This window comes from Pristiophorus japonicus, chromosome 16 (assembly GCF_044704955.1).
Source record: "Pristiophorus japonicus isolate sPriJap1 chromosome 16, sPriJap1.hap1, whole genome shotgun sequence".
Lineage (NCBI taxonomy): Eukaryota > Metazoa > Chordata > Chondrichthyes > Pristiophoridae > Pristiophorus > Pristiophorus japonicus.
The window spans coordinates 68,654,978-68,682,272 of record NC_091992.1 but is presented as its reverse complement, the minus strand read 5'-3'; the positions used below and the strand labels follow the sequence as shown (position 1 = coordinate 68,682,272).

Genomic DNA, 27,295 nt, shown 5'->3' with positions numbered 1-27,295 from the left:
TTATTCTAAGATCATGCCCTCTAGTTCTAGTCTCTCCCATCAGTGGAAACATCCTCTCTCCATCCACCTTGTCAAGCCCCCTCAATTTTATACATTTCGATAAGATCACCTCTCATTCTTCTGAATTCCAATGAGTAGAGGCTCAACCTACTCGATCTTTCCTCAAAAGTCAACACCCTCATCCCCAGAATCAATCGAGTGAATCTTCTCTGAACTGCCTCCAAAGCAAGTATATCCTTTCGTAAATATAGAAACCAAAACTGCACGCAGTATTCCACTGCATGTACAGGCACTGGGAATGTGTCTGACAATGTGCATAGGTGGCAGCACTTGGTGTTCATTGCCCATGTCAGGGGCATCTTGAAGGAGGGCTTTGTGAGTAGAGCCCACTTTGGTGTGTGTGGCAGTTGCAGCAAAGGCTCCAAGGAATGCCTGCTGTCACAGATGTTGTCCTAGAAACCTTGGGTATCAGAGTGGTGAGAGCAAAATAGAAAGCGAGAAGATTGTACTAAACCCTGAAATTGTAAAAATTGGGATAGCATTCACTGTCTTTAGTCTTTGATAGAGCTCTTAAAAATATAAACTGGATCATCAACGATTTCTCTCCAATTGTGTAAGGATTCCAAGCTGTGTTCCAACAGGTGTATTGGAGCACTGGTCATAACACAATAAGGTTCCTGGTCCAAATAGGGGAAAGTTAGTACAAAAACAAGCAGATTTTAGGTGTGAGCTAGCTGAAGGAAGAGGGAAGAGCCATTTGCACACAGGACTGCAGATCAAGAATGGAACATTCCTAAAAAAGATTGCAAAGTTGCAGAATAAATATATTCTATTTCATAATACTGAATGAAAACAAGAGATTAGAAACAACTATTATTAAAGGGCCGTAGGTATAATAAAAATGAGGGAATGACAAAATAAGGACAGCGATTAGGAAAGGGATGGGAAACATAGAAACATAGAAAATAGGTGCAGGAGTAGGCCATTTGGCCCTTCTAGCCTGCACCGCCATTCAATGAGTTCATGGCTGAACATGCAACTTCAGTACCCCATTCCTGCTTTCTCGCCATACCCCTTGATCCCACTAGTAGTAAGGACTTCATCTAACTCCTTTTTGAATATATTTAGTGAATTGGCCTCAACTACTTTCTGTGGTAGAGAATTTCACAGGTTCACCACTCTCTCTGGGTGAAGAAGTTCCTCCTCATCTCGGTCCTAAATGGCTTACCCCTTATCCTTAGACTGTGTCCCCTGGTTCTGGACTTCCCCAACATTGGGAACATTCTTCCTGCATCTAACCTGTCTAACCCCGTCAGAATTTTAAACGTTTCTAAGAGGTCCCCTCTCATTCTGCTGAACTCCAGTGAATACAAGCCCAGTTGATCCAGTCTTTCTTGATAGGTCAGTCCCGCCATTCCGGGAATCAGTCTGGTGAACCTTCGCTGCACTCCCTCAATAGCAAGAATGTCCTTCCTCAAGTTAGGAGACCAAAACTGTACACAATACTCCAGGTGTGGCCTCACCAAGGCCCTGTACAACTGTAGCAACACCTCCCTGCCCCTGTACTCAAATCCCCTCACTATGAAGGCCAACATGCCATTTGCTTTCTTAACCACCTGCTGTACCTGCATGCCAACCTTCAATGACTGAAACAAGGAGGGAGAATGAGGAGAGAATCTCTACATCAGTAAAGAGAATTGTGAAATCTGAGTGGTTCTCTGAGAGGAGAGTTAGTAGAGGATAAGCAGGAATTAGTAGGGCTACTAAACAAATATTTCACTTCAAAAGAAAACCTTTAGGAGGAGGTAAATCCTGAATTGGTTAAAGGTATGTTGAGAGATATTAAAATAAAAGAAAGGGACAAACGATGACTGACAGGTAAGGACCCTCTGGTCCATCCAGTCTGTCCCCTACAATTTGTGATATCTTGTGCATCACGATGTAGACATTCCCCACCCCACCCAAAATCATGTGATCTCCTGGAAGATGCGAAAAACCAGTTAAACACCCAGGACAATATTGGAGAAAAAATCTGGGAAATTTCTCTCATGCCCCCTTAGGTGATCAAAACTAGTCTCAGAGATCACTCTGGCCCTGATCATCCCATACAGTGCCAACCTTTTGTATGAGGTGATCTTCGCCCCAGCCAGAGGTCCCTTATTCTCTTGGAAAAGACCCACCTCCTGACATCGAACCTAGATCTAGCCTTGTACAACTTAAAATTGTGATGCCTGGGCCTCCAAAACCTATTTAATTGGATCAGATTATCAACTGGAACAAAATTTATTCTCTTCGTCATCTTGCAAACCCCGAATAAGTCACCCCTAAGTCTGTCCTTCTCTGAAGTGCGTAGTCCCAGCTCTTTTAGCCTATCTTGGTAACTAAAATGCTTCAAACTTGGAATGTGTTTAGTGACCCTCATCTGCACTCTTTCCAATGCCTCAATAGCACCCAACATGCAAGGAGACCAAAACTGGACACAGTATTCTAACACAGACCTGACCAAGGACACGGTACAAGAGAAGTTAGCTGAGCTAAAGGAGGACCTGTTGAGATACACCCAACGAAAATAGGGAAAGATGTGGTGAAGGTTCCAAAAATGATAATTGAGTGGATTGTAAATGTGTTGAATGGATGTGTGGCAGAGGACTGACCAATGTAAGATCCATTTTCAAAAGGCTCATAGAGGCTGAGGCAGAAACTATGTCAATGCTGAAGATTAGATTGGATGGGGGATGAAGGAACAGGGTAAATGAGATGAAGATGATTGGCTCGCAGGGAAGGTAAATGCTGACACAGACTGAATGACCTGTTCCATGTTGTAACTTTTAGGTGTTCTGTTTTGCTGGCCTTGCATGATTTTTGTAGATAAGTCAGTTTGCAGTTGTTTGCTACATCCAGCAGGTAACCGAGGCTAACATACACCATGTGCTTAACTATTCTGAGAATGAAGCAGCCCATGCCAGCCTACAGCAGGTAGAATAATACCCAGGCTTGGGCTGACAATTTGCAAGTAACATTTGCACCACATAACTGCCGGGCAATGACCATCTCCAACAGCCTTAGAATTTTTTTTAAGCAATAACAGGGAGGATAGTTAAAGAAATAAACTATTTTATAAATAAAAACCTATTAACATTTTCACGTTATACGAGATATGCCATGGAAACTTATAGCAAAGATACCACGTGGAATTAGACAATGCAGTCACATGGATAGAGATGACTGGTGGGCAGACTGTGGCACTGGGTTTGATATTAACATATTTAATCTTGAATAAAACCTGGGTCATATTAATTGACTTTTTGTATATACTTATGAAATATCTATTTCTGTACCTTGCATAACGAACCTATGGTAACCATAAGCAATCATCTATTTACTATTAGTGTCAAGAATGCAAATCAATAATCTGATACAGACAAAAACTTCTGTAAAAAGCAAGGAGGAATGTCAAGGCCTGGGAGAGGAGATTTATTAGAACAGTATCAGGGATGAGGGATTTCAATTATGTGGAGACTGGAGAAGCTGGGGTTGTTCTCTTTTTAGAGTAGAGGAGATTTGATAGACATGATCTAAATCATGAAGGGTTTTGATAGATTAAATACAGAGAGACTGTTCCCAGTGGCAAGAGGGTCGGTAACCAGGGAGCACAGATTAAAGGTGATTGTCAAAAGAACCAGAGGTGAGATGAGATTTTTTTTTTTTACACAGTGAGTTGTTGTGATCTGTAACGCGCTGCCTGAAAGGGCAGTGGAAGCAGATTCAATAGTAACTTTCAAACCGGAAATTGGATAAATACTTGAAGGGGAAAATTTGCGGAGAAGTGGGATTAATGGGATAGCGCTTTCGAAGAGCCGGCACAGGCATGATGGGCCAAATGACCTCCCTCTGTGCTGCAATTCTATGATTCTATATTAATCGATTAATTCTTTTCATTTTTGTTATGAAATAAAGTATATAATAAATTGATTCATTTATTTTCCAACTTGTATTTGTAACCTGTTTCTAGTTGATGAAGGAGGCTGCAGATAAATGCTCTTTACTGTTAACACTAAAGGTGGCAGAGTGATTTGCTGAACACAATAATGACTTTGTCAGCTGAGCCGTGAATAGCTGGAAGCAGGAAATAACAGCTCAGCTTCTAGTGTTTCAATGTACTTTGGCCTTCTGGCACAGTGCAGTAATTGTGTAAGTCTTTAGGTCAGCAAACACTAATCAAAAGTGGTAAATAGAATGTATTAAAAATGAATTATTGATGGTCCTGAATTAGTCTCATTATATCGTGTTGGCCGTTGGGCTTTGAGCTCGTAACACATTAGTTCACTTCATAGTTGTGTGTTTCTTTGTGGCAGGGTGGGAGAAAGGGAATGATCATTCTGTGCGTGAGTGCAGGCATGTGATCTGCTTTCATATCCTTGTGATTCTGAAGCAATTTATTGATTTGACTTCACTGATTTTCTGTAGCCGAATCTGTTTGATAAACTCACTGTTCTTCACCAAGGTTTGCGGCACTGACTTCAGCATGGAAATGTAAGTGGGTACATGCTCGGCTGGATAATGCAGTGGGTTTACCTGGCTGCTGTCTCCCCTTTAAAACTTGCTTACAAATCCATTGCTGACTGATTTGATGAAAGTTTCTTGTCTGGCTGAAAAAGCCCTACACAAAATAGACACAGCTAGTTGCTTAAGATCCATAACACACATTTACCCAGAATTTGGCCAAACGGGCACAAAAACTATCCGTTTCATTCACATGGCCACCCACCATTGGCAACATGAGAAAAACCCTTTTTACGCAGCGAGTGGCTCGGATTTGGAACGCACTGCCTGATGGGGTGGTGGGTACAGATTCAATATAGTTTTCAAAAAGATAATTGGATAAATAATTGAAGAAGACAAAATTGTGGGGACATGGGAAAAGTGCCTGGAGTGGGATTAACTGGATTGCTCTTTGAAAGAGCGGATGCAGATTCGATGCGCCGAATGGCCGCCTCCTGTGCTCTACCATGCTATGATTCTATGGCTATAATATTGCACTTGTGATGTATTCTACTGGTGATGGTTTTAATCTTTGGCGAGAATTATGATGTTTTTTGCCATATATCTGTCTGTAAGGTTTCTGAAGTTGAGGTTACGGTGCCTTGTGAGGAAAATAAAGTGGCGGTTCAGTCTGCTACTCCTCTATGGTACACCTCACTAAGCCATCCTGGGGGAATGCTCAACTCTGCAGTATTGTTCTTCACGTCGATTCCACCGTTACAAATATTGTTCTGAGGATTGGGGTAATGCTGATGAAGCTGCATTTATTGCCCATCCCTAGTTGCCCTGAGAAGATGGTGGTGGGTCTCCATACTACCACTGTAATCCTTGGTGCTGCTTTCACAATGGTTTAGGCATGAGTTTTGTAGGGTTATGACCCAGCGACGATGAAGGAGCAGCAATACATGTCAGAATGGTGTGTGACCTGAGGGTAGTGGTGCTCCAGAATAGTCGAGTGACTGGTTCTCAACATGGGCCGCGAGATTCAATCAGACCACAGTTTGTGTAATTTCCATATCTTGCAGTACAGTGCTTGGGGAAAAAGTGCTTCCTCTTTGCACTATTATTTTAAAATGCTGTGTGAGTGTTACCTCATGTCGAGGAGATAAGCTCCCTGACATTGACACACTTCTGCATGTTCTTGTCTGTAAGGCAGTGCTAATATTGAAACTTCAGCTTGGAGCAAATAAGATTTTGCTTCACCGCAATTTTCGCATCATTCTGCAGCCAAGGCTGAGCCCAACTCTATCCGATGTGATGTAGGAGCCCTGCTGGAGGAGTATAATTCCAGTGCTCTCAAACCTGGATTTAAAAAGTGTTTGGATGGTCCCTTGGCACATTTTAAACCTATCTGGTGGTTTTTCATAGGCTATTACAGCACAGAAATAGGCTATTTGGCTCATCGGTCCATAACACTGTCTCTGCAGTGACACCCACTCTCCTGTTTGCTTAACATGCCCTGAAATATTTATAACTTTCAATCAACTGCCTCATATGCTTCATAATGGCCTGTGACAGAGAATTTCATTTCATATTCTCTGTGTAAAAGTCGAAATTCCCCATTTATGAATATCTTAAAGTTGTGCATTCCTGTTACTATCCAGTGGAAACAATCTATCACGATTTACCTTAAATGTTTAGAGTGTGTAAATACTCGCTCATTTGCACTGCAGACAATTATTGGAATAGGAGCCCAGTCACATTTGCACACTGGGTAGAGGAATTGCAGTTTAAGCCATACCGTGAAAATGAGGTGGTTCCTGGCCAGAATCGATCCTGTAGCTATTGTTGCCAGGCAAGTAGCAGCATTTTAAATGTACCATAAGGTTACCAACTCCAATCCCTAAAGAAATTCTGTACTTTTTCAATAACAGAATTATAATAACAACTTGCATTTATATAGCACCTTTAATGTAAAACTTCCCAAGGCCCTCTACAGGAGTGACATCAAAAGAAATTTGCCACAGAGCCACAAGAGATACTAGGACAGCTTGGTCAAAGAAGTAGATTTTAAGGAGCGTCTTGGAGGAAAGAGAGGCGGAGAGGTTTAGGGAGGGAATTCCAGAGCTTGGAGCCCAGGCAGCTGAAGGCATGGCCACCGATGATGGAGCGATGAAAATTGGAGGATGCTCAAGAATTGGAAGAATGCAGAGATTTCGGAGGGTTGTGGTGCTGGAGGAGGTTTGAGCTGGGGAGGGGCGAGGCTGTGGAGGGATTTGAAAACCAGGATGAGATTTTAAAATCGTGGTGTTGCTAGACCGGGAGCCAGTGTAGGTCAGCGAGCACAGTGGTGAAACATGAGTTAGGATACAGACAGCAGAGTTTTGGACAAACTCCAGTTTGGATTTTGGAATTGGAAGTACAATTTCAAAATTTGTGGATAACACCAAATTGGGGGGATGGGGGTGTAGTTAATACAGCAGTGGTAAAATATAGGAAAACATGAATAAACTTGCAGAATGGGCGTGTAATTAATTAGCAAATTAACTTCAATATAGATAAGCATAAGTATATTCAAAGAATGAGGCAAATCATATCCCACGTAAATAGTCTAGCAATTTTTTTTAAAAACGGTATTTTTTGTCTTTAAAACATCTGCGAATCTTTATTCTTTGACGATGTTCACTTTGTTTACACGGGTAGGATGACCTTAATTTTGCCCTTGATTTTTCTGTAAAGCACTTTGAGACGTCCGGTGGTTGTGAGAGGCGCTATATAAATGCAAGTCTTTTCACTTTTTAGTACCCAAATTCAAAAAGCGTTGAGTGATGCACACAACACCCATCTGTGCCTGTTTCCTTCCTGAATTAAAATCTCTGCATCCACAGTATTTTGCTTTTGTATTGGTGTTTAAAATCTCTGGCAGTTTGAAGCGTTGTTTTTTTTTTGCAACGTCAGTATGTTGCATCACACTTTTAGTTTAATGTAGCATCTTGTTTAGCAAATTCTACATCTTGTGACACTATGGAAAGAACATTAATTTCCTTAAGATGAGCTGGGTTTTGTAAAACAAACAGTCTTTCAGCAGCTCCTGGGCGACAGTCCAGTGTACAAAGATTAGCAGCTTTCCTAATGGTCCCGCTAATGCTTGAGCTGAGCTTCAAAAGCACTTTATGTTCTTAAGGAGAGTGTGTTGACTAAGATTTCCTCACCATCAGTGCAGGCCGTTGCTGCATTAAGTAGATCAGACCATTCATTTATCATTGCAGTTTAACAGCAATTCAGACAACAGCTGCAGTGTCTACTGAAAGGCAGATGCTCATTTTGCCCGTTTTAAGAAACAAGCATTTTTTGGCGGGGGAAGTTACAACAGTGAAAGTTACTCACAATGTAGTAAATGTTGATCACTCATCGAAGGTGAACTCTTCTCTGGGGCAGCGGTGCTGTGGGACTCGTGACAAAGCAGCACATTCTGAGGTTAACCATTTGCAGGTCTTTGGGTTGGGCTTCGTGCAGTGCTCTTGTCTATCCATAGGAGCACACTGCTAGTGGATACGGAGGGTGGGGGGCATTGGGAGTATACCGAGGGTAGGGGGACACAATGTATGCAGAGGGTGGGTGGGGGGGGGCACATTGTATACAGAGGGTGGAGGCACTGGGTGTATATTGTGGGCAGGGGTGCACTGAGTGTATACGCAGGGCGGGGGCACACTGGGCGTGTATACAGAGGGTGGGGGGGGGGGGGTGGTGGGGGAGGAGCATTGAGTGTATACGGAGGGTGGGGGGGAAAAGACACAGACACAGAGACAGATCTGACCAGCAGCTTAAAGAGCCAGACAGCCCGAGATCCGTGGAAAACGTTTCAGACTCCGATTAATAAGATTCCACCACTGTGGAGATGTCTAGTAACATGAACTATGGGTGTATTTTCAATGTTTCGTATATTCATATTTTTAGCCACTTTTTCCTTTTTCTTAAATTATTTATTTTCAATTTTTATTTTACATGTTCTATTCATAGTTAATTTTGGTTTGTGGTATTCTCGTGACTTTTTATGCTTTGAATGTTTCTTTTTAACTCGTTAAACAATTATGGTGTGCATGTTGTCTCTCTCTCTCTGTTGCTGAATTACTCACTCAGTCCCTTTCTTCATAACCCCGCGAACCACATCACTCTTAACCTTCTGTCCACTCCGCCCAGCCCCCCAAACTCCCATTTACTCCCTGTGAGGGTGGGTAGTGAGTGGCCAAAGGCTCAATCATCCTCAACTTGTTTCTTTCTCCACTTCCCCTGCTACCCACCAGTCTGTTTCCGTCTAGCTTTGTTTGCTTTCAAATTTGAACTTTATAAAAGGCAAATGAAAATGAGGAAATCCGCTGTCTGCCTTTCCCTCGTTAGCAATTAGAATCTGACTCCAAGTACAAACAATTTGCATTTCACTGTGTGTGTGTGGGGTATACAGTGTGTGTGTGAGGGGGAGAGGGATGGGGAACAATGTGTGTGTGAGAGTGGGGAGTTGGATGGGGTAAAGTGTGTGAGGGGGTGGGGAGTTGGATGGGGTACAGTGTGTGTGTGAGGGGGTGAGGAGTTGGATGGAGTAACATAACATAAGAATTAAGAATAGGAGTAGGCCATCTAGCCCCTCTGCCATTCAACAAGATCATGGCTGATCTGGCCGTGGACTCAGCTCCACTTACCCGCCCGTTCCCCATAACCCTTAATTCCCTTATTGGTTAAAAATCTATCTTATCTGTGACTTGAATACATTCAATGAGCTAGCCTCAACTGCTTCCTTGGGCAGAGAATTCCACAGATTCACAACCCTCTGGGAGAAGAAATTCCTTCTCAACTCGGTTTTAAATTGGCTCCCCCGTATTTTGAGGCTGTGCCCCCTAGTTCTAGTCTCCCCGACCAGTGGAAACAACCTCTCTGCCTCTATCTTGTCTATCCCTTTCATTATTTTAAATGTTTCTATAAGATCACCCCTCATCCTTCTGAACTCCAACGAGTAAAGACCCAGTCTACTCAATCTATCATCATAAGGTAACCCTCTCATCTCCGGAATCAGCCGAGTGAATCGTCTCTGTACCCCCTACAAAGCTAGTATATTCTTAATTAAGGTGACCAAAACTGCACGCAGTACTCCAGGTGTGGCCTCACCAATACCCGATACAGTTGCAGAAGGACCTCCCTGCTTTTGCACTCCATCCCTCTCGCAATGAAGGCCAACATTCCATTCGCCTTCCTGATTACCTGCTGCACCTGCAAACTAACTTTTTTTTGGGATTCATGCACAAGGATCCAAAAAGAGTTTCATGCACAAAGACCCCCAGGTCCCTCTGCACCGCAGCATGTTGTAATTTCTCCCCATTCAAATAATAATCCCTTTTACTGTTTTTTTTTTTCCCCAAGGTGGATGACCTCACACTTTCCGACATTGTATTCCATCTGCCAAACATTAGCCCATTCGCTTAACCTATCTAAATCTCTTTGCAGCCTCTCTCTGTCCTCTACACAACCCGCTTTCCCACTAATCTTTGTGTCATCTGCAAATTTTGTTATACTACACTCTGTCCCCTCTTCCAGGTCATCTATGTATATTGTAAACAGTTGTGGTCCCAGCACCGATCCCTGTGGCACACCACTAACCACCGATTCCTAACCCGAAAAGGACCCATTTATCCCGACTCTCTGCTTTCTGTTAGCCAGCCAATTCTCTATCCATGCTAATACATTTCCACTGACTCCGCATACCTTTATCTTCTGCAGTAACCTTTTGTGTGGCATCTTATCGAATGCCTTTTGGAAATCTAAATACACCACATCCATCGGTACACCTCTATCCACCATGCTCGTTATATCCTCAAAGAATTCCAGTAAATTAGTTAAACATGATTTCCCCTTCATGAATCCATGCTGCGTCTGCTTGATTGCACTATTCCTATCTAGATGGCCCGCTATTTCTTCCTTCATGATAGTTTCAAGCATTTTTCCCACTACAGATGTTAAACTAACCGGCCTATAGTTACCTGCCTTTTGTCTGCCCACTTTTTTAAACAGAGGCGTTACATTAGCTGCTTTCCAATCCACTGGTACCTCCCCAGAGTCCAGAGAATTTTGGTAGATTATGACGAATGCATCTGCTATAACTTCCGCCATCTCTCTTAATACCCTGGGATGCATTTCATCAGGACCAGGGGACTTGTCTACCTTGAGTCCCATTAGCCTGTCCAGCACTACCCCCCCTAGTGATAGTGATTGTCTCAAGGTCCTGCCTTCCCACATTCCTGTGACCAGCAATTTCTGGCATGGTTTCTGTGTCTTCCACTGTGAAGACCAAAGCAAAATAATTGTTTAAGGTCTCAGCCATCTCCACATTTCCCATTATTAAATCCCCCTTCTCATCTTCGAAGGCACCAACATTTACTTTAGTCACTCTTTTCCGTTTTATATATCTGTAAAAGCTTTTACTATCCATTTTTATGTTTTGCGCAAGTTTACCTTCGAAATCTATCTTTCCTTTCTTTATTGCTTTCTTAGTCATTCTTTGCTGTCGTTTAAAATTTTCCCAATCTTTTAGTTTCCCACTAACCTTGGCCACCTTATACGCATTGGTTTTTAATTTGATACTCTCCTTTATTTCCTTGGTTATCCACAGCTGGTTATCCCTTCTCTTACCGCCCTTCTTTTTCACTGGAATATATTTTTGTTGAGCACCATGAAAGAGCTCCTTAAAAGTCCTCCACTGTTCCTCAATTGTGCCACTGTTGAGTCTGTGTTTCCAGTCTGCTTTAGCCAACTCTGCCCTCATCCCACTGTAGTCCCCTTTGTTTAAGCATAGTACGCTCGTTTGAGACACTACTTCCTCACCCTCAATCTGTATTACAAATTCAACCATACTGTGATCACTCATTCCGAGAGGATCTTTTACTAGGAGATCGTTTATTATTCCTGTCTCATTGCACAGGACCAGATCGAAGATAGCTTGCTCCCTTGTAGGTTCTATAACATACTGTTCTAAGAAATAATCCTGTATGCATTCTATGAATTCCTCCTCAAGCCTACCCCGTGCGATTTGATTTGACCAATCGATATGTAGGTTAAAATCCCCCATGATGACTGCCGTTCCTTTTTCACATGCCTCCATTATTCCCTTGATTATTGCCCGCCCCACCGTGAAGTTATTACTTGGGGGCCTATAAACTACGCGCACCAGTGACTTTTTCCCCTTACTATCTCTAATCTCCACCCACAATGATTCAACATTTTGTTCATTGGAGCCAATATCGTCTCTCACAACTGCCCTGATATCATCCTTTATTAACAGAGCTACCCCACCTCCTTTCCCTTCTTGTCTATCTTTCCGAATCGTCAGATACCCCTGTATGTTTAATTCCCAGTCTTGGCCACCCTGCAACCACGTTTCTGTAATGGCCACCAAATCATACCCATTTGTAATGATTTGTGCCGTCAACTCATTTATTTTATTTCGAATGATGCGTGCGTTTAGCTAGAGTATTTTAATATTAGTTTGTGTGTGAATTTAATCAGGAGGTGGTAAACTGCTTTTGTAAACTGGTGGTAAGGTGGGAGCTAAGTTTATGTGGTTCTACCATGCCCTAATTTATTGATGAAATGTCTTTTCCTCATTAATTTCGAGTAATGAGACATGATGAGCTATCTTCCTGCACTCATTGTTGTAAATTATGACATCCAGAACCAATAAACAATAGAAAATATTAATTAGTTAAACTAAAGGAGTACAAAGTGGCAGGACCTGACCAGGTACACCCAGGATCCTGAGAAATGGGGCAAGAAATAGCAGAGTCCATCAAAAGTATACTTCAGGGTTCCACTGGAGAGTGTTCAATGTAATACTCATTTTTGAAAAGAGTGACAGAGCTAACCTGGGTAATTAAGGCTAATTAGTTTAGTATCTGTAGTAGGATGCAGTTTGGAATCTTTATTGATAACATTGCTCAATACCTAGACGACACCAATAAAATGGACAACAATATTGTCAAACAACAGCAATAGGAAACATTTAAAATGGTGTTCAACAGAGTGTAGGAACAATATAATCCACTAAAAGGAAAAAACAAACTAAACATTAATAAGACACAATGGATGAATAAAGCCACAGGGAACAATTGAGCCATATTTTAAGTACATGGACAGCAGGAGAGAGTATGATGAGGGAAAATACAAAGAGATTAGGAAATACATCAAAAAACAACTAGGATGGCAAAGAGGAACTATGAAATTAAATTAGGTAGGAACATAATACAAAATAGTAAAATATTGTACAGGCACATCAATAAAAAGAAAGGTTGCGATGGGAATAGTGTCACTAAGGAATGGACAGGATAATATCACAGGCAGCAATAGAGGGATGGTAGTAATTACTTTGGCGATATAACAGGTGGACATGACATTGGATCATGAGATTTGTAATGAAATAACTGCACTTAAGATATTAAAAAGAAAAGAAAAGATATATTAAATAATCAAACTCAGGAAAAAATCCCTGGTCCGGATGGATTATATCCGCACTTTTTAACAAGAATCTAGGGCAGAGAAAGCAGGGGCAATACTACACGTATTTAATAATTCATTAGAAAACGGTGTAGTGCCACAGGACTGGCAGATAGCTAACGTAATACCTATATTTAGGGAGATGGAACATGTCCAGGGAACTGTAGACCAGTCAGCTTAACATCGGTGGTCGGAAAATTAATGGAATCCCTACTAAAGGAGAAAATAGAAGAACATCGAGAAACAAATAGTACAATAATGAATAGTCAGCATGGATTTCAAAAGGCAAAGTCTTGTTTGACCAACCTTACTGAATTTTTTGGAGAGGTAACCGAGAGAGTAGACAATGGTAATGCAGTAGATGTAATTTATCTCAATATTAGAGATTAGAGATAGGGAGGGGCGAGTCCATGGAGGGATTTGAAAATAAAGATGAGAATTTTGAAATCGAGACGTTGCTTAACCGGAAGCCAATGTAGGTCAGCGAGCACAGTGGTGATGGGTGAGCGGGACTTGGTGCCAGTTGGGACATGGACAACCGAGTTTTGGATCACCTCGAGTTTATGTAGGGTAAAATGTGGGAGGCCAGACAGGAGTGCATTACAGTAGCCAAGTCTAGAGGTAACAAAGGTATGGATGAGGTTTTCGGCAGCGGATGAGCTGAGGCAAGGACGGAGACGGGTGATGTTACTGAGGTGGAAATAGGCGGTCTTAGTAATGCTGCCGATATGTGGTTGAAAGCTCATTTCGGGGTCAAATATGACGCCAAGGTTGCGAACAGTCTGGTTCAGCCTCGGACAGGAGTTGGGAAGACATTAATAAACTTGCAGAATGGGCATATAATTGCCAAATGAGGTTCAACACAGAAAAATGTGAGATATTACAGTTTGGTAGGAAAAATGGGGAGGTCACTTATTACTGGGAGGGTGAGAGTTGGGGTAAAGGAACAAAGGGATTTCGGAGTACAAATACACACACCACTAAAAGTTGCAACGCAGGTTAGCAAGGCATAAAAACGCAAACCACGCACTAGGGTTTATGTCTAGTGGGCTAGAATTCAAAAGTAGTGAAGTTGTGATAAACTTGCATTGAACCTTGGTGAGACCACACCTGGAGTACTGCGTACAGTTCTGGTCACCATATTATAAAAAGGATATAGAGGCACTGGAGAGGGGTAGTCACCAAGAAATCTCGTCTGGATAAAGAATTTTCTTCTGAATTCCCAAGAGTGTTGAGAATGTGGAACTCGCTACCACAGAGTGTGGTTGAAGCGAATAGTATCGATGCATTTAAGGGGAGGCTAAAGAAGCATATGAGGAAGAAGGGAATCGAGGGTTATGCTGATAGATTTAGATGAGGAAAGGCAGGAGGAGGCTCGAGTGGAGCATAAATGGCATGGACTGGTTGGACCGAATGGCCTGTTTCTGTGCCGGATATCCTATGTAATCCCATTAAGATCTGCTTGGGTCACTTTATATCTTGTCCAAGCATGGTGTGCTCCCTGGGTCAGTATACAATAGGTGTAATGAGCTGACTGTGGAAAATGACAGGAGGTAAGCAGTGCTGGCACAATGTGGTTGGTGCACAAGCTGTGTTGTGCACAAGCTGTATTGGTGCTGCTCGACCTCGACCTGGATAACTGACTCTTGTACTAACTTACGTTTTGCGCTCATTTTTTATTTTAGTGGAAAGCTGGTGTCTCCGAAATGGAAAACGTTCAAAGGCTTAAGGCTGCTCTGGAGGGACAAAATTCGTCTGAACAATGCTATCTGGCGGGCTTGGTATACCCAGTGTATGTATGTATAATCACTCCTCCCTTCTGTTCTCAGTCATAAGAACATAATTAATAGGAGCAGTAATAGGCCATAAGGCCCCTTGAGCCTGCTCCGCCATTCAATAAGATCATAGCTGATCTGATCATGGACTCAGCTCCACTTCCCTGCCTGCTCCCCATAACCCCTTATCCCCTTATCGTTTAAGAAACTGTCTATTTCTGTCTTAAATTTATTTAATGTCCCAGCTTCCACAGCTCTCTGTCAGCGAATTCCACAGATTCACAACCCTCTGAGAGAAGAAATTTCTCCTTATCTCAGTTTTAAATGGGCGGCCCCTTATTCTAAGATCATGCCCTCTAGTTCTAGTCTCCCCCATAAATGGAAACATCCTCTCTGCATCCACCTTGTCAAGCCCCCTCATAATCTTATACATTTCGGTAAGATCACCTCTGATTCTTCTGAATTCCAATGAGTCGAGGCCCAACCTACTCAACCTTTCCTCATAAGTCAACCTCCTCATCCCCAGGATCAACCTCGTGAACCTTCTCTGAACTGCCTCCACAGCAAGTATATCCTTTCGTAAATATGGAACCAAAACTGCACACAGTATTTCAGGTGTGGCCTCACAAATACCTTGTATAGCTGTAACAGAATTTCGCTGCTTTTATACTCCATCCCCTTTGCAATAAAGGTCAGATTCCATTGGCCTTCCTGATCACTTGCTGTACATGCATACTATCCTTTTGTGTTTTATGCACAAGTGCCCCCAGGTCCCGCTGTACTGCAACATTTTGCAATCATTCTCCATTTAAATAATAACTTGCTCTTCAATTTTTTTTTCTGCCAAACCTCACATTTTCTAACATTATACTCCATCTGCCAAATTCTTGCCCACTCACTTAGCCTGTCTATGTCCTCCTGCAGCCTCTATGTCCTCCTCACACATTACCCTTCCTCCCATCTTTGTTTCGTCAGCAAAGTTGACGACGTTACACTCAGTCCCCTCTTCCAAGTCGTTAATATAGATTGTAAATAGTTGTGGTTCCAGCACTGATCCCTGTGGCACCCCACTCGTTACTGATTGCCATCCTTTCTCCATTTCTGCTTTGTATAATTTTGTGGGATGTACCTGGGGTTTGTTCTATCCCTTGGACCCGTTTATAGTGGGAGTAGTGTAAGGGAGTGCATCTATCTCATTATAATCTTTTATTGATGGTCCTGAACAAGGCCAATGGGAATATGCTTGTTCACTTAGGAGCCACCCATCCAGTCTTCCAGCCCCTCTAAATATGGCAGAATGACAAACTGCTGTGAAATTGAAGCAATTATAAATACAGCGAAAAGCTGAGACCACAGTACAGATCCCTGAGGGACACCACTCATCACATCCTGTCCATCATCCCTACTCTCTGTCTCCTAACCGATTCCCGACCCATGTCAATAGATTGTTTCCAATTCCATGAGCTTTCATGATGAACTTGTTGTGTGAGTCGATCCATCTATGAGAACATGCTTACTGAACAAAAATAAAATAATCTTTATTAGAATCAAGATTTTACTCAAATGCTGAGGTGTTGGTTCCCTGATGCAGGATGGTCTGGTAGTTATGACCCCCAGGAGTTAGGCAGCTCCTCACCAACCTACTTTTGCCTTGTACCATCACAACCATCCAATGCTGCTGAGGCTGGGGGTAATTGAAAATTTCAAAACTGAGATACAGATCAGTCATAATCTAATTGAATGGCACAACAGGCCAAGGGGCTATTTGCCCCTCTCCTGTTCCTGTGGCTGCAAACAGCTAAAAGACAATGCCTTTGTAGCTGTCATCTTTTTCTCTCCCTACATAATATAATATACAAACACACACACCTATCCATATGCATATATACTGTACATATATTCATAAATGTAAATATCCCCCCTATACACGTGTGTGTATTTGTGTTCCCAAATGTCAGTTTGGATCAATCGCATTCCTGAATCAGAAGATCATGGGTTCAAGCCCCATTCCAGGATTTTAGCACATGATCCAAGCTGACACTTCATAGAAACATCGAAAATAGGGGCAGCAGTAGGCCATTCGGCCCTTCAAGCTTGCACCACCATTCAATATGATCATGGCTGATCATTTACCTCAGTACCCCTTTCCTGCTTTCTCTCCATACCCCTTGATCCCTTTAGCCGTAAGAGCCATATCTAACTCCCTCTTGAATATATCCAATGAACTGGCATCAACAACTCTCTGCGGCAGGAAATTCCACAGGTTAACACCTCTCTGAGTAAAGAAGTTTCTCCTCATCAGTCCTAAATGGCTTACCCCTTATCCTTAGACTGTGTCCCTGGTTCTGGACTTCCCCAACATTGGGAACATTCTTCCCGCATCTAACTTGTCCAGTCCCATTAGAATTTTATATGTTTCTATGAGATCCCCTCTCATCCTTCTAAACTCCAGTGAATACAGGCCCAGTCGATCCAATCTCTCCTCATATGTCAGTCCTGCCATCCCGGGAATCAGTCTGGTGAACCTTCGCTGCACTCTCTCAATAGCAAGAACGTCCTTCCTCAGATTAGGAGACCAAAACTGAACACACTATTCCAGGTGAGGCTTCACCAAGGCCCTGTAAACTGCAGTAAGACCTCTCTGCTCCTATACTCAAATCCCCTAGCTATGAAGGCCAACATACCATTTGCTTTCTTCACCGCCTGCTGTACCTGCATGCCCACTTTCAGTGACTGATGCACCATGACACCCAAGTCTCGTTGCACCTCTCCTTTTCCTAATCTGCCACCATTCAGATAATGTCTTTGCGTTTTTGCCCCCAAAGTGCATAACCTCACATTTATCCACATTATACTGCATCTGCCATGCATTTGCTTACTTATCTAACCTGTCTAAGTCACCCTGCAGCCTCTTAGCGTCCTCCTCACAGCTCACACCGCCACCCAGTTTAGTGTCATCTGCAAACTTGGAGATATTACACTCAATTCCTTCATCCAAATCATTGTAAAGAGCTGGGGTCCCAGCACTGAGCCCTGCGGCACTCCACTAGTCACTGCCTGCCATTCTGAAAAGGACCCGTTTATCCCGACTCTGCTTCCTGTCTGCCAACCAGTTCTCTATCCACGTCAGTATATTACCCCCAATAGAATGTGCTTTGATTTTGCACGCCAATCTCTTGTGTGGGACCTTATCAAAAGTCTTTGAAAGTCCAAATACACCACATCCACTGGTTCTCCCTTGTCCACTCTACTAGTTACATCCTCAAAAAATTCCAGAAGATTTGTCAAGCATGATTTCCCCTTCATAAATCCATGCTGACTTGGACCGATCCTGTCACTGCTTTCCAAATGTGCTGCTATTTCATCCTTAATAATGGATTCCAACAATTTCCCCACCACTGATGTAAGGCTAACCGGTCTATAATTACCCGCTTTCTCTCTCCCTCCCTCCCTTTTTTAAAAAGTGGTGTTACATTAGTTATCCTCCAGTCCATAGGAACTGATCCCGAGTCAATAGACTGTTGGAAAATGATCACCAATGCATCCACTATTTCTAGGGCCACTTCCTTAAGTACTCTGGGATGCAGACTATCAGGCCCCAGGGATTTATCGGCCTTCAATCCCATCAATTTCCCTAACACAATGTCCCGCCTAATAAGGATATCCTTCAGTTCCTCCTTCTCACGAGACCCTCGGTCCCCTAGTATTTCCGGAAGGTTATTTGTGTCTTCCTTCGAGAAGACACAACCAAAGTATTTGTTCAATTAGTCTGCCATTTCTTCATTCCCCATTATAAATTTACCTGAATCTGTCTGCAAGGGACCTACGTTTGTCTTCACTAATCTTTTTCTCTTCACATATCTATAGAAGCTTTTGCAGTCAGTTTTTATGTTCCCGTACTCTCTTTTTCCCCCTCTTAATTAAACCCTTTGTCCTCCTCTGCTGAATTCTAAATTTCTCCCGGTCCTCAGGTTTGCAGCTTTTTCTGGCCAATATGCCTCTTCCTTGGATTTAACACTATCCTCAATTTCCCTTGTTAGCCAAGGTTGAGCCACCTTCCCCGTTCTATTTTTACTCCAGACAGGGATGTACAATTGCTGAAGTTCATCCATGTGATCTTTAAATGTTTGCCATTGCCTATCCACCGTCAACTCTTTAAGTATCATTTTCCAGTCTATTCTAGCCAATTCAAGCCTCAAACCATCGAAGTTACCTTTCCTTAAGTTCAGGACCCTCGTCTTTGAATTAACTGTGTCACTCTCCATTCGAATGATACTGAAGGGGTTGACTGTGGATGGGCAATGGCAGACATTTAGAGACCGCATGGATGAACTACAACAATTGTACATTCCTGTCTGGCGTAAAAATAAAAAAGGGAAGGTGGCTCAACCGTGGCTATCAAGTGAAATCAGGGATAGTATTAAAGCCAAGGAAGTGGCATACAAATTGGCCAGAAATAGCAGCGAACCCGGGGACTGGGAGAAATTTAGAACTCCGCAGAGGAGGACAAAGGGTTTGATTAGGGCAGGGAAAATGGAGTACGAGAAGAAGCTTGCAGGGAACATTAAGACAGATTGCAAAAGTTTCTATAGATATGTAAAGAGAAAAAGGTTAGTAAAGACAAACGTAGGTCCCCTGCAGTCAGAATCAGGGGAAGTCATAACGGGGCACAAAGAAATGGTGGACCAATTGAACAAGTACTTTGGTTCGGTATTCACTGAGGAGGACACAAACAACCTTCCGGATATAAAAGGGGTCGGAGGGTCTAGTAAGGAGGACGAACTGAGGGAAATCCTTATTAGTCGGGAAATTGTGTTGGGGAAATTGATGGGATTGAAGGCCGATAAATCCCCAGGGCCTGATGGACTGCATCCCAGAGTACTTAAGGAGGTGGCCTTGGAAATAGTGGATGCATTGACAGTCATTTTCCAACATTCCATTGACTCTGGATCAGTTCCTATGGAGTGGAGGGTAGCCAATGTAACCCCACTTTTTAAAAAAGGAGGGAGAGAGATAACAGGGAATTATATACCGGTCAGCCTGACATCGGTAGTGGGTAAAATGATGGAATCAATTATTAAGGATGTCATAGCAGCTCATTTGGAAAGAGGTGATATGATAGGTCCAAGTCAGCATGGATTTGTGAAAGGGAAATCATGCTTGACAAATCTTCTGGAATTTTTTGAGGATGTTTCCAGTAGAGTGGACAAGGGCGAACCAGTTGATGTGGTATATTTGGACTTTCAGAAGGCTTTCGACAAGGTCCCACACAAGAGATTAATGTGCAAAGTTAAAGCACATGGGATTGGGGGTAGTGTGCTGACATGGATTGAGAACTGGTTGTCAGACAGGAAGCAAAGAGTAGGAGTAAATGGGTACTTTTCAGAATGGCAGGCAGTGACTAGTGGGGTACCGCAAGGTTCTGTGCTGGGGCCCCAGCTGTTTACACTGTATATTAATGATTTAGACGAGGGGATTAAATGTAGTATCTCCAAATTTGCGGATGACACTAAGTTGGGTGGCAGTGTGAGCTGCGAGGAGGATGCTATGAGGCTGCAGAGCGACTTGGATAGGTTAGGTGAGTGGGCAAATGCATGGCAGATGAAGTATAATGTGGATAAATGTGAGGTTGTCCACTTTGATGGTAAAAACAGAGAGACAGACTATTATCTGAATGGTGACAGATTAGGAAAAGGGGAGGTGCAACGAGACCTGGGTGTCATGGTACATCAGTCATTGAAGGTTGGCATGCAGGTACAGCAGGCGGTTAAGAAAGCAAATGGCATGTTGGCCTTCATAGCGAGGGGATTTGAGTATAGGGGCAGGGAGGTGTTGCTACAATTGTACAGGGCCTTGGTGAGGCCACACCTGGAATATTGTGTACAGTTTTGGTCTCCTAACCTGAGGAAGGACATTCTTGCTATTGAGGGAGTGCAGCGAAGGTTCACCAGACTGATTCCCGGGATGGCGGGACTGACCTATCAAGAAAGACTGGATCAACTGGGCTTGTATTCACTGGAGTTCAGAAGAATGAGAGGGGACCTCATAGAAACGTTTAAAATTCTGACGGGGTTAGACAGGTTAGATGCAGGAAGAATGTTCCCAATGTTGGGGAAGTCCAGAACCAGGGGACACAGTCTAAGGATAAGGGGGAAGCCATTTAGGACCGAGATGAGGAGGAATTTCTTCACCCAGAGAGTGGTGAACCTGTGGAATTCTCTACCACAGAAAGTTGTTGAGGCCAATTCACTAAATATATTCAAAAAGGAGTTAGATGAAGTCCTTACTACTAGGGGAATCAAGGGGTATGGTGAGAAAGCAGGAATGGGGTACTGAAGTTGCATGTTCAGCCATGAACTCATTGAATGGCGGTGCAGGCTAGAAGGGCCGAATGGCCTACTCCTGCACCTATTTTCTATGTTTCTAATAAAGAATTCTATCATGTTTTGGTCACTCTTCCTCAAGGGGTCTCGCACAACAAGATTGCTAATTAGTACTTTCATTACACATCACCCAGTCTAGGATGGCGAGCTCCCTGGTTGGTTCCTGAACATATTATTGGTCGAGAAAACCATCCCTAATACACTCCAGGAAATCGTCCTCCGCTGCATTGCTACCAGTTTGGTTAGCCCAATCAATATGTAGATTAAAGTCACCCATGATAACTGCTGTACCTTTATTGCATGCATCCCTAATTTCTTGTTTGATGCTGTCCCCAACCTTACTACTACTGTTTGGTGGTCTGTACACAACTCCCACTAGCGTTTTCTGACACTTGATATTCTACAGCTCCACCCATACCGATTCCACACCATCCAAGCTGATGTCCTTTCGTATTATTGCGTTAATTTCTTCTTTCCTCAGCAATGCCACCCTGCCTCCTTTCCATTTCTGTCTATCCTTCCTAAATGTTGAATACCCCTGGATGTTGAGTTCCCAGCCTTGGTCACCCTGGAGCCATGTCTCTGTGATGTCAATTACATCATACCCGTTAACTGCTATCTGCGCAGTTAATTTGCCCACCTTATTCCGAATACTCCTCGCATTGAGGCACAGAGCTTTCAGGCTTGTCTTTCTAACACACTTTGCCCCTTTAGAATTTTGCTGTAATGTGGCCCATTTTGCTTTTTGCCTTGGGTTTCTCTGCCCTCCACTTTTTTATTTTTCATCTTTCTATCTTTTGCTTCTGCCCCCATTTTACTTCCCTCTGTCTCCCTGCATAGGTTCCCATCCTCCTGCCATATTAGTTTAACTCCTCCCCAACAGCACTAGCAAACACTCCCCCGAGGACATTGGTTCCAGTCCTGCCCAGGTGCAGATCGTTTGTACTGGTCCCACCTCCCCCAGAACCGGTTCCAATGTCCCAGGAACTTGAGTTCCTCCCTTCTGCACCACCCCTCAAGCCACGTATTCATCTTAGCTATCCTGCTATTCCTACTCTGACTAGCATGTGGCACTGGTAGCCCTGAGATTACTATCTTTGAGGTCCTGCTTTTTAATTTAACTCCTAGCTCCCTATATTCAGCTTGTCGGACCTCATCCCGTTTTTTTACCTATATCGTTGGTACCTATATACACCACGACAACTGGCTGTTCGTCCTCCCCCTCCAAAATGTCCTGCAGCTGCTCCGAGACATCCTTGACCCTTGCACCAGGGAGGCAACATATCATCGGAAGCAAGTATTAACCTTTCGTAAATGCTGAAACCAAAACTGCACGTAGTATTCCAGGTGTGGCCTCACCAATACCCTGCACAACTGTAGCAAGACTTCCCTGCTTTTATACTGCATTCCCTTTGCAGCAATGCCAGAGCCGGTGCGGGTATGGCATCTTTTAGGGGGAAAAAAAAAGATGGTGGGGGTGGGTGGTGACTGTGTTCTTGCGGCGCTTCCGGGGCGCGCGACGCTCAGCGCGGCGCTACTCACAGCACTGCACTGATGATGTCAATGCATCGCCGAAACGCCACGTCATGCCGCCGCGTCGCAACGTCCATCCCCTTCTCTTAAAGGCAAGGGCCGCTGCTGTCAGAGCAGCGCCCTTAGTCCCACCCGCCGAGCCACCAGAGGGGATGCCGGACTGCCTGTTGGTGGCCCGGCCGAACCAGCGGCCGCCATTATCGGGCTGACCGAAAAGACGCCTAACACGAAAAAGATGGCGGCCGCCATTATGGCATCTCCCCTTTTAAGGGTGGCCGTGGCGCCCCAGCTACCAAAGCTTCTTGCACCGAGAAACTATCGGTGGCAGCGCCCCGTGCAAACCTGCTTCCGCAGGGCGAAAAGAGGTCAGCGCGCATGGCGATGATGTAATCGCCAGGGCACAGCGCAAATCCCTTTCCACCTGCCAACCCCCGGGGGCAATTCTGGGGGAAGTGCTCTGTGCACTGCACCCGGACGAAAACCCTTTAGCACCCTGAAATTGCCCCTTTGTGCAAGTTCCTGTTTGCGAGATTTGATTAAGCTCCATAGAAACGCAAGTCTACCCTTTATTTTTGTCAGCAGGTTTTGTCTTTCTCGGGATTAGTGAAGAGATCTTTTTGCCATGAATGTTCAAATATTGTTCTGCTTTCGATTAATTCAATTGTTCGATCAAACTAACGTTTCTGCAGAACTGATTGTTTTGTGCTACTCACAGATGTAGAGAAGAGGAAGAATCCAGTGTGTGGGTTTATCACTCCATTGGAAGGCACTGAGGCCGATGAACACCGTAAACCAGAGGTCAGTTGGACCCACGTGTTTTCTTCCTTGTAACCGTTTTGACTAACATCAGTAATGAATCATAGGCAGTCCCTCGGAATCGAGGAAGACTTGCTTCCACTCTTAGAATGAGTCCTTAGGTGGATGAACAGTCCAATGCGACAACCACAGTCCTTGTCACAGGTGGGACAGATAGTCGTTGAGGGTAAGGGAAGGTGGGAGAGGTTTGCCGCGCGCAATAAATAAGATGATGGAAACCATTTTGAGGTATAGTCTTAATAAGAAACTGAGTGTGGATTCCCGGGGTAAGGTCATGGTTGACAAACTTCTTTGAGAATGTTACAAATAAAGTCGACAGTGAAATTTCTGTGTCATAATTTCTTCACATTTTCAGAAAATCACAAAAGACACAACTATTTAAACTAAGATCTGACCTCCATCCTAGACCGGACTTGGGAAAAATCCACCAACACAAACCTGGAAATAGGTGAACATATTCCTTTTCTCAGCCTGCCAACAAGGTCGAAATAAGATTTCTAACATCATAAACATATTTAAAAATTACCTATTTTTCACAAAGATGAGGACGTTTATCTCTAAATTGTCTTTGAGTACTATCAGGCCTCAGCATCTTTCACTTATCTTGTGTTTTATCATGTATGTAACCACAATGTAACACCACTATTACTGTATACACTCAACCTAGATGCACACCTTGACCACAAGGGGTGAACTTGTGAGAGACACTCCTTACCTGATCACACAGGTATAAAAAGGGAGGTCCCATGCAGGGTCATCGTCTTCGGAGTCCTGTGGATAAAGAGTTAAGGTCACAGAGTGACCCTGTCCCCAGAATGTGCCTCGTGTGGTTTCATACTGTAGAGTAAGGACTTTACATTGGCGACGAGAAACGGGAATTCACAACACACGAGAATAGCCACCGGTAGCACAGAGGAACAGTACTGTGTTGGGGAAGACTGGGACGATTTTGTCGAGAGGCTTCAGCAAAGCTTCGTTACGAAAGAATGGCTGGGGGATGCAGTGGCCGACAAGCGAAGGGCCCATCTCTTGACCAGCTGTGGACCAAAGACTTACGCACTCATGAAGGACTTACGAGCACCCGAAAAGCCGGCGGACAAAACCTTTGAAGAACTTAGCAAATTGATCAGGGAGCACCTCAAACCGGTGAGTAGCATACATATGGCCTGACACAGATTCTACACCCACCGATGTCGTGAAGGACAGAGCATACCGGACTTCATAGCGGACCTCCGGCGTTTGCCCAACCTCTAAGTTCACAGACGCATGCAGGGGGGAGATTCTCAGGGACTTCTTTATCGAGGGCATCGGTCATGTGGGAATTTTCCGCAAATGAATTGAGACCAAGGATTTGACCTCCTGAAGCGGCGGCGTTGATAGCTCAAACTTTCATGGCGGGGAGGAAGAGACAAAAATAATATACGCGCGCAATTCTGCCTCTAACGCGGCGATGGATCAGGGAGTCAACGTCATCAATGCGACTCAGAACCCCGCAGGCAGGCAGGGGCAGTCCGACACTCCCCAGGCAGCAATAGACCCCAGAGTCGGACTTCAACAGAGACAATGACAGGCTGAACGGACATTCACGCCATCACAGTGGACAATGCGGCCCGGGATGGGGCCATTGACACCCCGTAACAGGGTACTTAAGAGCAGTCAAAGGGACTGTCAGCGCAGAATGCCTGGCCATAGTCCCTTTGTTCCCAACAATGGAAACTTTAACTCATGCTGGAGGTGTGGGGGAAAACACTCAGCTAGAACTTGCAGATTTCAACAGTTTGTCTGCAGGAACTGCAATCTCAGTGGCCACTTAGCTCGAATGTGCAAGAAATCTGCAACCAGACTAATGAGGCAGATGGACCAGAAGAGGGTTCTTTGAAGCAGGATGACTTTTGGGGCAAATCGATGGATGCCGAGGTTCAGCAGGTCCATGTGGCGAATATTCACAGTTCATGTACCAAAATGCCACCAATGATGATTGAGGGTTTTATTAAACGGTATCCCTGTACGCATGGAGCTGGACACTGGGGCCAGCTAGTCACTCATCGGCGTTCAGCAATTTGAGAAGCTATGGCCATTTAAAGCCAATAGACCCAAATTAGCACATATTGAGACACAATTATGGACTTACACTAAAGAAATCATTCCGGTGCTAGGCAGTGCAATGTTGGCTGTCACACACAATGGGTTAGTGAATCGGCTGCCGCTCTGGATTGTCCCGGGCAATGGTCCCGCACTGTTGGGGAGGAGCTGGTTAGCCGAGATGAACTGGAAATGGGGGGATGTTCACGCAATGTCATCTGTGGAGCGAAATTCGTGCTCAAGTCCTACAACAATTCGATTCACTATTCCAACCTGGTGTCGGGACTTTCAAAGGCACTAAAGTAGTGATACACATCACCGCGGATGCCAGGCCAGTGCACCACAAAGCCAGAGCGGTGCCGTATGTGATGCGGGAAAAGATCGAGAGCGAATTAGACCGGCTGTTGAGAGGGCATCATCTCACCTGTTGAATTCAGCGACTGGGCGAGCCCCATCGTTCCCGTCCTAAAAGCGGATGGCTCTGACAGGACCTGTGGCGACTACAAGGCCACCATCAGTCGGGTGTCCCTACAAGATCAATACCCGCTCCCGAGAGCGGAGGACCTCTTCGCCACGCTGGCCGGCGGCAAGCTGTTCACCAAGTTGGACCTCGCTTCAGCCTATATGAGCCAGGAACTGGCCGACGAATCTAAACTACTGACCATCATCACCTCGCACAAGGGACTGTTCGTTTATAATAGGTGTCCGTTTGGCATTCGATCAGCGGCTGCGATTTTTCAACGAAACATGGAAAGCCTGCTTAAATCCCTTCCTGGAACGATCGTATTCCAGGACGACATCCTCATCACAGGTCGCGAACCGAGGAACATCTCACGAGGAGGTGCTACGCTGACTGGATCGGGTAGGCCTGCGACTCAAGAAGTCTAAATGTGTGTTCTTAGCTCCTGAGGATAGAGGTGTACTGATGGATGTGGTGTATTTAGATTTCCAAAAGGCATTCGATAAGGTGCCACACAAAAGGCTACAGCAGAAGATAAAGGTAGAGGAAATGTATTGGCATGGATCGAGAATTGGCTGTCTAACAGAAAGCAGAGAGTCGGGATAAATGTGTCCTTTTCGGGTTGGAAATCTGTGGTTAGTGGTGTGCCACAGGGATCGGTGCTGGGACCACAACTGTTGACAATATACATCGATGACCTGGAAGAGGGGACAGAGTGTAGCGAAACAAAATTTGCAGATGACACTAAGATTAGTGGGAAAGTGGGTTGTGTAGAGGACACAGAGAGACTGCAAAGAGATTTAGATAGGTTAAGCGAATGGGCTAAGGTTTGGTAGATGGAATACAATGTCGGAAAATGTGAGGTCATCCACCTTGGAAAAAGAAACAGTAAAAGGGAATATTATTTGAATGGGGAGAAATTACAACATGCTGCGGTGCAGAGGGACCTGGGGTCCTTGTGCATGAAACTCTTTTTGCATGAATCCCAAAAAGTTAGTTTGCAGGTGCAGCAGGTAATCAGGAAGGCGAATGGAATGTTGGCCTTCATTGCGAGAGGGATGGAGTACAAAAGCAGGGAGGTCCTGCTGCAACTGTGCAGGGTATTGATGAGGCCGCACCTGGAGTACTGCTTGCAGTTTTGGTCACCTTACTTAAGGAAGGATATACTTGCTTTGGAGGGGGTACAGAGACGATTCACTAGGCTGATTCCGGAGATGAGGGGGTTACCT

The 27,295-nt window shown here is 44.2% G+C and overlaps 1 protein-coding gene across 1 annotated transcript in view; it reads left to right on the top strand.

Moving 5' to 3' along the window:
- LOC139226181 (MLX-interacting protein-like) overlaps positions 1-27,295 on the top strand; it is a 413,094-nt gene that overhangs the window by 2,491 nt on the left and 383,308 nt on the right. The window contains exons 2-3 of the mRNA XM_070856815.1: positions 14,703-14,809; positions 23,424-23,506. Coding sequence (XP_070712916.1) covers positions 14,703-14,809; positions 23,424-23,506 — 190 coding nt within the window. The remainder of the gene's footprint in view (positions 1-14,702; positions 14,810-23,423; positions 23,507-27,295) is intronic.